The sequence below is a fragment of the Muscardinus avellanarius genome (assembly GCF_963383645.1).
Source record: "Muscardinus avellanarius genome assembly, chromosome: X".
NCBI lineage: Eukaryota > Metazoa > Chordata > Mammalia > Rodentia > Gliridae > Muscardinus > Muscardinus avellanarius.
Window position 1 is genome coordinate 70,815,342 of NC_137792.1, and position 13,027 is coordinate 70,828,368.

Genomic DNA, 13,027 nt, shown 5'->3' on the forward strand with positions numbered 1-13,027 from the left:
CCTTTTAGCTAAAGACTGATGTGCTAAATGAGCAATGTTACCAACTGAATTTACTTAATAGGAATGAGACTGCCATTTTTCAAGACAACCTGCTTCTTAAGCCTCCAAATTACCAGCTACTTCAGTGAAATGTCTTAATTATCTATTCACTGCAAAATAGAAGCATAAAATCTACCTCCACTCTGCTCAGGGAGCATGGGTAAGGTCTGGACCCTTCTAGACACATGTCTGAGTCATTATGAATTAGAAAGCAGCTTTCAGGTTTTCCCATCTATGTTCTATGATTATTGCCATATACATCCAATGGAGATGTAAAGAAGGTATTATAATGCTCCAGGGAGCTTTAAGCCATTATTCATGAGAGGAAACAGTCCAAAAGAAAACCCAAATTTTCTGTTAGGAGTGCATCAGCCACCAAACGGCATCTCAGAGTCACAGTATGGAATATCAAAGACAGAAGTCCAAGCTACTGCCCACTTGAGACCAGTTCTCCATCAGCCATACAAAGGAATGAATGAATGCATACATTTACTGAAGCCCCAGCTTCTCCTACACCCATATTTACCCAAAGGAAGATGTTGAGAGGCAACCCAGCAAATCTTCACTGGGAGTACTTTTCATATGGTTTATTTCTAGAACCTACTATATTTCTAGAACCTACTATATATGAAACATCGGGAAAGATAATAAGATGTATTTTCTTACCTGAGAGAAGGATAAACCTCAATAGGAGAATCAACCCATAAAGCCTCCGATATGTGATGTGTCCTTTCATTGTCTAAACCTGTGTTCAAAAAGTCAAAATATGCCCACTTCAGAATCAGAAAATATTTTTTCACGGTGATACTGGGGGTTAAACTCAGGGGAATTCTACTTCTGAGCTACATCTATAGTATTTATTTATTTATTTGTGTGTGTGTATGTGTGTGTATATGTTACTAGGGATTGAACCCAAGGGCGTTATATCTCTGAAGTACACCGCAACCTTATTTTTTTATATTTTCAAACAGGGTCTTGCTAAGTTGTTGAGAGTCTTCACCACCATGCCTGGCCAAGAGAAAAAAAAAACAATTTCTAAGTGTATGTGACTACAATTCTTTACATTACACATAAGGATTTTCCCTATTGCTTAAAGTCATGTCCACTGGCCCTAAGATAGACACTGGAGGAAGCTTTTTACCCTGGATGAAACTTCACTGATTCATTAATCTGTATATTTTCTAAATAAATTTTTATCAAAATCTTATTATGTAATAGACACTTTGTTATCCACTGGGAATACAGTGCTGAGAAGACAAGGTAGAGATACCTGTCCTCATGGGATAATTAGCCCAGTGGGGAAGACAGACATTAAATGCATAATTACAAAGCATGATGCATTCAAACCTCAATGCACACAACTTCAATCTGACTACTTGCAATTTTAATGATCCTTAACATTTGAGTTGGTTTCAGTTTTTATTTTTAATCTTAATTGACACATAATTATACATATTTATGGGCTACAGTGTGGTGTTTTGATACATGCATACATTGTGTAATGATTAGGGTTGCAGAAATTTGGCAGTAAGATGCTGATCAGCATTTTTTGATTTTAAATAAAATACACTTTGGAATAATTTGCTACTGATTTAAGCATTCCTTTTCCTATAGGGTTATGCAACAAAATGCATTTCCTTTTATTTCTAAGTGAAATTTAAAGTGAACATTTACTTTACATTTAATATCAGGCTTGAAGGATCCCTATGCAGGAAGTCCTTATTGACAAAAGTTATTCCTCAGATCATTCCTATTTTAAAGCAGAGCCATTTAAATAAAACTGGCCACCATCTCATTCTATTCATCTATTTCTTTTCCTTAATTAATTGTAAGCGAAGCTTCTTATTTGGGAAGCATATGGAGAAACCCCCCATTCCTCTGACTGAAATTTCATTAAAGCCAAAAATTTTATTCAATCATATTACAGAAATTTGTCAGTAAGATGCTGGTTAGTATTTTCTGATTTTTAAATAAAATACAGTGCTGAATGATTTACTCCTGACTGAAGCATTTCTTTTCCCACAGGATAATACATCAGAATGCATTTCCTTTTTCTTCTAAGTGGAATTTGGAGTGAATACACTCACTTTACATTTAACAAACCAGAAGCCAATTAGGAACTCAAATGAATCTTGATCTTGCTATGAGCACCAGTCATTAATCATGCTCTTCATATTTACCAAGTGTTCTACTGACATTCTCATTATAATAATAAGAGAATTATTATTCTATGACTTGTATGAATTTTTTAAACTATCAGACGCAAGGGGCCATCTAAATATTTTACAACTTACAAATCAAAATGCAGCTTAAATGTATAATATTGGACTGAGAATCAGTAACTAGCTGTGAGATCATACATATTTCTGTCCTTAATTTTCCTGAGTCTCAGTTTCCTTATCTGTAAAATGTAGATAATAATCTACCAATTTCCCAGAGCTGTTATGGAAGAGGATGAAATAAGATGATATTTCAAAGGCAATTTTCAAAGTATAAAATACTGTAGAAATGGATATGATCACTATCTATAAAATGGAATTTCAGCATCAAACAAGCCAATTTATATCTTTTCTCCATTTCTGCTATACTTTTATAATAATTTCAAGATATATTTCAGAAACTTACCTGGCATCCAGTAAATAAACCAATAGATATTTGCCAACAGAATATTATGCAGCTAATAAAAGGAAAAAAAAGATGTGTTTCTGTGTCAACATAAAAAGGTGGGCTGAGGAAAGAAGGCAGTTTTAGGACATTTCCTTTATATCCCATAAAATTTTATATTTCTGGATTAGTTTACAATGGTCATATGTTACTTATTTCTAAAACTAAAGAGAAAAGAAAAAAAGAGGGAAGAATGGATGGGAAACAGAAAGAACAAGAAAAAAGAATGGGAATTAAATATATTTCCTTTATACCACTAACTATTCTGTACTGGTATTATTTTGCAGTGAGCATGCATTACTTTCAAACGTTAAAAAATAAAGAAATAATGGAAAGAGAAAAAAGGAAAGAGGAAGACGAACCTGGGCTCAGCAAATCACACTTAAAATCCCAGTACTTGGGAGGCTGAGAAAGAAAAATCACAGATTCAAGGACAGGTTCAGCAATTTAGACCCTCAGAAATGTAGCACAACTCTGTTTCAAAATAAAAAGAGCTGGAGGTGTAGCTCAGAAGTAGAATGCCCCTTGGATTTAATCCCCAGTACAAGGAAGGAAGGATAGGAAGAAGGAAGGAAAGAAAGAGGTCAGGTAGGTAGGTTAAGGACTTGTATTTTATTTTTCATTCAATTACATGTAATTTGATTCTTTTATAATGAACAATTGTTATTTTTAAAATTGTAAAAAGAAAAGAAGTAAGGAGAGAGGGTAAAAGAGGGAGGAAGGAAGAAAGGAACTTACCTGAGAAAATAGTTCTTTATCCTGCCACTCTTATATGACCTGTGGAAACCAAAAGAAGAGTTTGCTTTTTGAATAGCCAGATCTTGTCTCTAAATACCTATGTATGATGTGAAATGGAAAAATAATGAAACAGGAGATTCATTATTTGCTGGCTATCCTTCAGTCTTCTTTTCTGAATCAAACCAGCCTCTCTGCTCTGAGCTTTATGGGGCTTTATTGACCAGGTTAGATCCTCTTTTTGTGGCTGGCTGCACGTCATGGGGCTGCTCTCCCAAGCATAAAATCAGCCAGAGCAAAGTTCTCAGGTTATTACATACCTGCAATAACCCATTAATTTAAGGGTTCTTTTTCAATTTTCATTAAGGATTATCTTCAGTTTCTAGTTAATTATTTCTTTAAGTTGGGGATATTAAACAGGTACTTGCTCATTTAATTAAGCCTCATTTCACTTTATTGAGAAAACAAGAGGTCAGAACAATGAGCAAAAAGCAAAGGCCAAGAAGGCATTAACACATTCATGACTTTCACTATCAGTAAGGTGATGCTGGCTGTTTACCTTTACTGGAGACCATTCTTCAAAATGCCTTGAAAATAAGTAGGTTGGCCAAGTGTGGTAGCACATGCTTATAATCCCAGTAGTTGGGAGGCTGAATTGAAGGTTCACAGACAGCTTCAAGTACTTAATGAAGCCCTTCACAACTTAGTGAGAACCTGTTTCAAAATAAATAATAAAAATAGGGCTGGGGGTGTAGCGCAGAGGTAAATGTCCACTGGGTTCAATCCCCAATATAGCAAAAAAGAAGAAAAGGAGAAGGAGGAGGAGGAGGAGAAGGAGGAGGAGGAGGAGAAGGAGGAGGAGGAGGAGGAGGAGGAGGAGGAGAAAAAGAAAGAAAGAAAATAATTGGATTGTCCAAAAGGATTTGTGTGTCATTCTTGAGAGGCAGATGTAGTTTTTGTCCCAGAAGGCATCATTGAAACCCCATTGGGGCCATGAAAATATCACCAAATCCCACTGAGGATCCAGAGATAGCCAGGCATGGTGGTGTAGTGTGCACCTATAATCCCAGTTCTTTGGTGGCTGAGACAGGAGGATCTCAGGTTCAAGGACAGCCTCAGAAACTTAGGGAGACCCTCAGCAAATTAGTAAGACCCTGTGTCAAAATAAAAAGGGCTGGGGGGTATAGCTTAGTGGTAGAATACCATGGGTTCAAGCCACACTACCAAAAATGGATTAAGAGATTACTTCCTACAACCCCATACTTCACAAATGAGGACCCTAAGGAGTTGCTCAAGATCATAGAGCTCATGAAAGCAGAAAAAGGTAAAGAACAGAGGTCTCCTGACTCCAAGATTAGTGTATTTTTCTCTCCATCTCTTATCTCGGTGGAAAAATTCAGTCTCATAGGAGGCTGAGTCAACCAATATATAGGCCATGAGTTTCTTTAGGGGAGGAGGAAGAAGGTATATCAGAATCACCTGTTCTTCATCTACAAGCCCCAAAACAGTGATTAGCTTGATAGATAAGTGCCCAGACTTGAATTTCAGCTGTATGACCTTGACATCTCTTGAACACCCCCAGTGCCTTCATTTGTAAGACATGATTAATGGAAACTCACTCCGCTGGGAAGATTACATGACATACCATGTGTTAAAGTTTCTTGGCAGCCGAGTGTGGTGATGCCTATAATACTGGTATTTGGGAGGCTGAGACAGGAGGATTTCAGGTTTGAGAACAGACTCAGCAATTTATTGAGGCTCTCCCTAACTTAGAGAAATCTTCCTTCAAAAAAAATAGGACTGGACATAATAGCTGAGAGGTAGAAAGAATGCCTGTGGATTCAATCCCCAGTGCCTATATAAGTAAGTAAGTAAATAAATAAATAAATAAATAAATAAATAAATAAATAAATTACTTGGTTCAGTGCCTGTAACAGAGTTCCAGTGCCACGGTTCCTATCTAGGACTCTAAAACTTCACATTTCCATTAAGCACAAAATTTGGGTTTTATGATCTGTCCTCCAAACAGCTTACAAGAAGTCATGGGGAGCCAGGTATAATGATGAACACCTGTAATCCCAGCACCTGAGAAGCTGAGACAAGAGGATCACAGGTTTGTGGCCAGTACAACTCAGGAAGGCCTTTAGCAATTTAACAATACTATTTCAAAAATAAAATAAAGTAAAATTTTTAAAAAGCCAGGCATGGTGGCACAGGCCTATAATTCCAGTACTTGGGAAGCTAAGACAAGAAAATCAGTTTCAAAGCAAGCCTCAGGAATTTAGTGAGGTCCTTACAACTTAGGAAGAGGAGAAAAGGAGAAGACTAGAAGTACTGGGATAATTATCAAGGGGGCACCTTGACATTTCCCTGCATTTATTAATACCTCAAACCATACTTGCTCATTGGTCTGTCTGCCCACACAACACTATTCTCTGGAAGGGTAGAAGTTCCATGTTATTCAGGGTTTCACACATTGCCTGGCACAGAAAGGGTGCTCAATTTATATTTGATCAATGGTGATGCACACCTGTAATTCCATTACTTGGGAGGCTAAGACACGAAGTTACAAGAGAATCACAGATTCCAGAACAGCCACAGCAACTTAAGGTGGTTCTCAACAACTTAGCAAGACTCTGTTTCAAAATAAAAACGTATAATAGGGCTGGGGATATAGCTTAGGGGTAAAATGCCCCTGGATTCAATCCCCAATATCAGAAAAGCATATATTTTGATAACTGAATGATTATGCCTTTCTTCCCTACTAGAGTTTAAGCCTCTTTTGACAGAGAAATACAACTCTATTTCCCTGTACCCTGACCCAGGAGTTAGCAAAGTGACTGACACATATGTAGTGTTTAATGAATATTTGCTGAATTGAAAGTTGTTGTATTTTTAATATGAGTAATATCCTCCAAAGGTCCATGTGTAAAAGTTTGGTCCTCATGAAATGTGATGGGGACCTTGAGGCTACAAGAAATTCTTTAGATCATTGTGGGTATGCCCTTGAGGGAATTGTGGGGCCCTGGTCTTTCAGTTCCTCTCTGCTTCTGGTCTCACAAAGTAAGTGCTCTGACACACACTGCCCCCATTATCAGAGGCCTGAAGCAATGTATCACACCATCTTAGACTTGAATCACCAGAACCATGAACCAAAATAAGTCTGCTTACTTCATACATATTCTTTGTCAGGTATTTTGTTATAGCAATAGAAAGCCAACGAACACAAAGATAATGAGAACTTGAAGAGACTATACCCATAAAAATTGGATATGTCAAGGAAATTCTCTGGAAGAAGAGCCTGGTAAGAATATAGCTGCCTCTAAATAGAAAGATTGGGGGATCTTAGAAGGGAGGGAAAGTCAATTTTTATGTTTTTTTCAAAGTAAAACTTTTTTTACTGTACTGGGGATTGAACCCAGGGCATTCCACCTTTGAGATACACCCCAGCCCTATTTTTTATTTTTTATTTTTGAAACAGGGTCTCACTAAGTTTCAGAGGGCTTCACTAAGTAGCTAAGGTTGGCCACGAACCTGTGATTTTCCTGTGTCAGCCTCCCAATTACTAGAATTACAAGCATATGCCACCACACTCATCTTCAAAGTAAAACATTACAAAAAAAGAAAAGAAAAACATTATAACCAAGCAGGGTGGCATATTCCTGTAATCGCAGTACTTGGGAGACTGAGATAGAAGGATATCAGGTTCAAGACCAGACGCAACAACTTAGGCCCTCAGAAACTTAGTGAAATCCTAAGATAACTTAGTGACATCCTAAGGCAGGAGGATTACATATTCAACACCAGATTCAAAAACCCTCAGCAATCTAGTGAGACCCTTTCTCAAAGTAAAAGAAAAGTTTAAAAGTGCTAGAAATATTGCTCAGAGGTAGTATACCCTGGGTTCAATCCCCAACACAGAAAAGAAAAGAAAAGAAAACAAGAGAAGAGAAGAGAAGATAAAAGAAAAGAAAAGAAAAGAAAAGAAAAGAAGAAAACCATTGCGCCCTTTTTTGAAGAAAACCCAGTATAGTTCAAATGAAATAGCGTGGAAAATTAAGCTTACACAAAACAATGAAGAAGTTGGAACTCTTGGTGAAAGAAAAATTGGCACCTGGTAGTGCTTTATAGGACATATTCTGTTCTCTGAAAGATTATGAGAATGTTGACCATCTGTTATCCATATCTCCTGAGTAATAGGAAATGGACTGAAATTGCCATGGGATATATGGTTAGATACAAATAAGTCATTATTGACCATAGGAGTTGATAAACACCAGAAAAGGCTGTCACAGGGTGTTATAAGCCTTCCAGCCTTGGAAACTCAAAAGCCCAGATTGGCATATGGATCTGCTGATTTACTTGTTTTTCCACAGACAGGACTGAGCTAAATATCTTGAAACTATCTTTATATTTCATGCTAGAAAAGACTATTAATCTGCTGAAGGTCTATCATCCCCTCTTACATTTCTGGTTCAAGCATCCCATCAGGGCAATGGCAGTGTGGTAATTTCTGTACAATATGGCTCCATATTGTGGGAGACATACAACAGCCATACTCTGTTGATTTTGAAAGCCATATGTTGAATTTGGGCTCAACCACAGGAATAGTAAAAGGATCCAGTGCTGAATGAACAGTGACATGTGTTGGTAACTTCCTAAGAGATTTTGAAAGACAGCTTTGATTAAATTTGATTGCTATAAGTCAGGTATTGTAGCACATGCCTGGAATCCCAGTACTTAGAAGGCAGAGACAAGAGCAGAGACAAGAGTATTTCAAGTTCAAAACCAGCCTCAGTAACTTAGTAAGACTCTCAGCAACCTAGTAAGATCATGTTTCAAAGAAAAAATACAAAGAACTGGGGGTGTAGCTCAGAGGTAGAATATCCCTGGTTTCAATCTCTAGTCTCTCTCTCTCTCTCTCTCTCTCTCTCTCTCTCTCTCTCTCTCTCTCTCTCTCACACACACACACACACACACACACACACACATGCAAAGTCAACAATATTCTTTTTTTAGTTCTTTTAAATGGATAACATATTTTTTTCTGAAAATAGATCTTAGCAACAATAAAATGCCCAAAAGCTACCCAATATAATAGGAAAAATAGGTAACAGCCATTTGCTTATTTTTCTAAAGATACAAATTTATCACTGTAACATACTATCCACTCTCATCTGTCTCTATTTGAATTGTTCTTTTTATGAATTATTCAAGGAAACATTTTGTGTATGTGGTACTGGAGATTGAATCCAGGGACATTCTACCTCTGAGCTATACCCCCGGATATATATATATATTTTTTTTTTCATATAATTGTAATCATTGTAATCATACATCACAATGGAATACAAGACTTGTGAGGATATACAAGCACACATCATCCACTTAGCCTTTATCCAAACCCCATCCCATTCCCTCCCCCTCCCTCGATCCCATGCTTGATTGGTGATTAACTTTGATACATTTGTTTACATACATCATGAGTTTTGAAGAGATTCCATCCTCCCCCATCCCATCCCCTCTGACTGGTCACCTTAATTGCTCCTCTATAGAGCCCTTTCTTCAACTAGATCTCCTCCTATTACCCATTTCTTCCTAGTTTTTGCATATTAGGGAAAGCATCTGGTTTTTTATTTTCTGTAATATTTCTCTGTATATGCCACTTTGCAAGTTCCAATCCCACTCTAGACGGCCCCGGCACTCTCCTGGCCATCCGGCAGACTCTGATGCCGGCCTCACTGGCTCCAGCATCAGCCTTGCCTGATGGCAGGCCTTGATCCTGGCCTCGGTGGCCCCGGCACCAGCCCCGGAGGCTCCAGCACCAGCCTTGCCTCACAGCAAGCTCCAATCCCGGCCTCGCTGGTTCCAGCACCAGCCTAACCTCTCGGTAGGCTCTGATCCCAGCCTCAGAGGCCCCAGCCCCAGCCTTGCCTCACGGCGGGCTCTGATGCCAGCCTCACTGGCCCCAGCACCGGCCTCACCGCTCGGCAGGCTCCAATCCAGGCCTCGGAGACCCCAGCACCGGTCTTGTCTCACGGAAGGCTCCGATCCCAGCCTCGTTGGTCACGGCGCAGGCCTAACCCCTCGGCAGGCTCTGATCCCGGCCTCAGAGGCCCCAGCCCTGGTCTTGCCTCACAGCAGGCTCCGATCCTGGCCTTGCTAGCTCTGGCACCAGCCTAACCCCTCGGCAAGCTGTGATCTCGGCCTTGCTGGCCCCGGCACCGGCCTAACCCCTTGGCAGGCTCCAATTCAGGCCTCGGAGGCCCTAGCACCAGCTGTGCCTCAGGGTATGCTCTGATCCCAGCCTCGCTGGTTCCAGGACCGGCCTAAACCCTTAGCAGTCTCCGATCCTGGCTTTGGAGGCCCCAGCACTGGCCTAGCCTCATGGAAGGCTCTGATCCCGGCCTCTCTGGTCCTCGCACAGGCCTAATTCCTCTGTAGGCTCCAATCCTGGCCTCAGAGGCCCCAGCACTGGCCTTGCCTCATGGCAGGCTCCAGTCCCAGCCTTGCTGGCCCCATCACTGGCCTAACCCCTCGGTAGGCTCCAATCCCAGCTTCGGAGGCCCCAGCACCAGCCTTGCCACATGGCATGCTCTGATCCTGGCCTCGCTGACTCCGGCACTGGCCTAACCCCTTGGCAGGATCTGATCCCAGCCTCTGAGGCCCCAGCATCGGCCTAGCCTCATGGCAGGCTCTGATCCTAGCCTCGGTGATCCCAGCACCGGCCTCACCCCTTGGCAGGCTCCAATCTGTCCTTGGAGGCCCCAGCACCAGCCTTGCCTCATGGTAGGCCTGGATCCCAACTTCACTGGTCACGGCACCTGCCTAACCCCTCGGCAGGCTCCAATTCCAGCTTTGGAGGCTCCTGCATAATCCTTGCCTCACAGCAGGCTCCGATCTTGGCCTCGGTGGCCCCAGCACTGGCCTCACCCCTTGGCAGGCTTCGATCCGAGGACCCTCTTCACACAGCATGTTGTCCCAAGTTTCTAAGCGTTCTGCCTCTGGGGTTATTTCTTCAAAAGTTCCAGGTGTGTTGCATCCAATCTCTGCCTCTCCTAGGTACTGGCCACTGCTAATGCTGATGCTTCCACCATCTCAATTCTTTCCCAGACTCTTTTCCCACACTGCATGTTGTCCAGTATTCCTGAGCATGCGCAATGGTTGCATTCCACCTTTGGGGCAATTTCTTCAGAAGATCAGGGTGTGTTGGATCAGGTCTCTGCTTCTCCCAAATGCAAGCCTCCACTGCCATCGCAGCTGCCACTGCCAACACTGCCTTCCTCTTAGGTTTCCACTGAGTTCCCTCCTTACAGATGATGTCCAGAATTCTTAAGCATGTAAGGAAGAAGCAGTCCCCCTTCGTGGGTAATTTTTCCAAAAGTTCCAGGTCAGTTGGATATGTTTTGTCTACATCTCCAAAATCCTGGGATCCGCGGCCATCTTGACCCCTCTCCAATGTTTTTTCTTTTATTATTTTTTTTTAATAAGAGAAGACCATATGTGTGGTTTGAAGAGATTGTGAGATCAGGCACTCGGTAGCAATGAATTTTTTCTCCCTTCCAAGAGCAGAGTCCTACAGCCTCACCGCGCAGAGCAAGATCTGCTGTTCTAAGCGCATCACAGCCTGGCGCAGCACAGCAGCTCTGAGTTCCACGGTACCTGCTGCTCAGCCTCCCGCCTGGCACCAGGTGTTCTAAGGAGCGGGCCAGGCCACCCGCCCCCAGCCTGGCACCGGGCCTTCCAGGGAGTGGGTAGGGCCACCACCCCTAGCCCAGCTCCGGGCCTTCCCGGGAGTGGGCCAGGCCACCTGCCCCCAGCCCAGAACGGGGCCTTCCCAGGAGCAGGCAGGGCCTCCCACTCCCAGCCCAGTTCCAGGCCTTCCCTGGAGCAGGCCAGGCCTCCCACCCCCAGCCAGGCTCCGGGTCTTCCTGAGAGCTGGCCAGACTGCCTGCCCCAACTCCGGTTCTTTTTACTTGTTTGTTTGGAAGCAGGGTCTTTTTAGTTTGCTGAGATTCTCACTATGTTGTTTAGGCTGCCCTCAGACTTGTAATCCTCTTGTTTCAGCCTCCCAAGTTCTAGGATTACAACCCTGGGCCACCAAGCATGGCATCCAAGGAAACTTTAAAATTAGAATGGCTTCTTCCAGCCTGGTGTGGTGGCACACGCTTGTAATCCCCGCGCTTGAGAGGCAGAGACAGGAGGATCGCGCAGGTTCGAAGCCAGCCGTGCTGGCTTAAGATATCCTGTTTCCAAATAAAAAAGTATAAAAATCGGTCTGGGAGTGTAACCCAGAGATAGAAGGGTTTCCAGGAACCCCAGTACCACCAAAAAAAAAAAAAAAAAAAAAAAAAAGAATGGCTTCTACCTGATATTAAAAGAATGGCTTCTACCTGATATTTAGATGTAAATCTGGATTGATTTTTACCTGATATTTAAATGTAAATCTGGATTGTTTTATCTTTAAGTAAATACATTCCCAAGGACATTTTGTGGACAATATTTGGGTGCTACGATTTGTGTAAGGCATAATTTTAAGATATTTGGGATTTAAAAGTAAAAAAAAAAACTCAAACCCAGGCATATTGGTGCATACCTGGAATCCCAGTATTTAAGTGGCTGAGGCTGGAGGATTACAAATTTGAGGCCAGCCTCAACAACCCAACATGACTCTCAGCAACTTAACAAAATGCTGTTTTAAACAAAAAAGAAGCCGGGCATGGTGGTCCATGCTTGTAATCCCAGCATTCAGGAGGCTGAGACTGGAGGATTGCCGTTCATGGACAGCCTCAGCTACTTAGTGAGGCCCTCTGCAACTAGTGAGACCCTGTTTCAAAAATAAAGAATAGAGGTTACTGAAGATGGCGCCAGAGAGATGCAGCATCCCTCACTAGCTGAAGCAAACTAAGTTCAACTACTGAGACAGAAGTGTCTTAATAAAGAAAAAAATTAAACATACGATCCAAAACACACTTGGGGAGTATGGCAGAAAAAAATCCAGCAACTGAACTGCAAGATTCACCACAACACACAAAGAAAGCAGATAGTGAGCTGAAGAATCGGCGGCCGGTGGAGTGTAGGCGCAGGTGAAGTGGCCTCAGGGACGCTGGCCCAAACAGGACTTTTGGGTCTTTAACATTCCCAGAGAAGCTCTAAAGTCTGAAAGTGACCAGAGAGTTCCAATACCTGAAGTTGCTAGCTAACTGGAGCTCCTGAGAGGCACCCAACAAAGGCGGCCCCGCAGACACACCCAGAGATCAGCAGGGACCAGGAGGTGGACCTGCTCACCATGGGAACGAAAAGTCAGCAGGATACTGGAGAGCTGCCAGAGCTTCAGAGCCACAGATTGGACTGCCAGCGTGAATTCAGAGGAGCCACGGACGCGGCGAGCACTCAGCGAGTATGATATATGTGAGTGCCAGTGTGCGCAAAGTGGGCCAATTCAACTCCGGGACCAAAGAAGAGTGCTTAAGGTGCGATACCTGCACGGGGCCACAAGGGGACACTCCAAGCAAATACAAGATTCACCATATATCAACAACATAGTAGGACTGTTATCTCTTTTATTATTTTTTTTTTTACTATTTTT

The 13,027-nt window shown here is 42.2% G+C and overlaps 1 protein-coding gene across 1 annotated transcript in view; it reads right to left on the bottom strand.

The window, feature by feature from the left end:
* ADGRG4 (adhesion G protein-coupled receptor G4) overlaps nt 1-775 on the bottom strand; it is a gene marked incomplete at both ends in the record, with an annotated part of 225,914 nt that extends 225,139 nt beyond the window's left edge. Inside the window, one exon of the mRNA XM_080718933.1 lies at nt 706-775. Within this exon, the coding sequence (XP_080575059.1) occupies nt 706-775 (70 nt within the window). The remainder of the gene's footprint in view (nt 1-705) is intronic.
* Nucleotides 776-13,027: the final 12,252 nt, after the last annotated feature.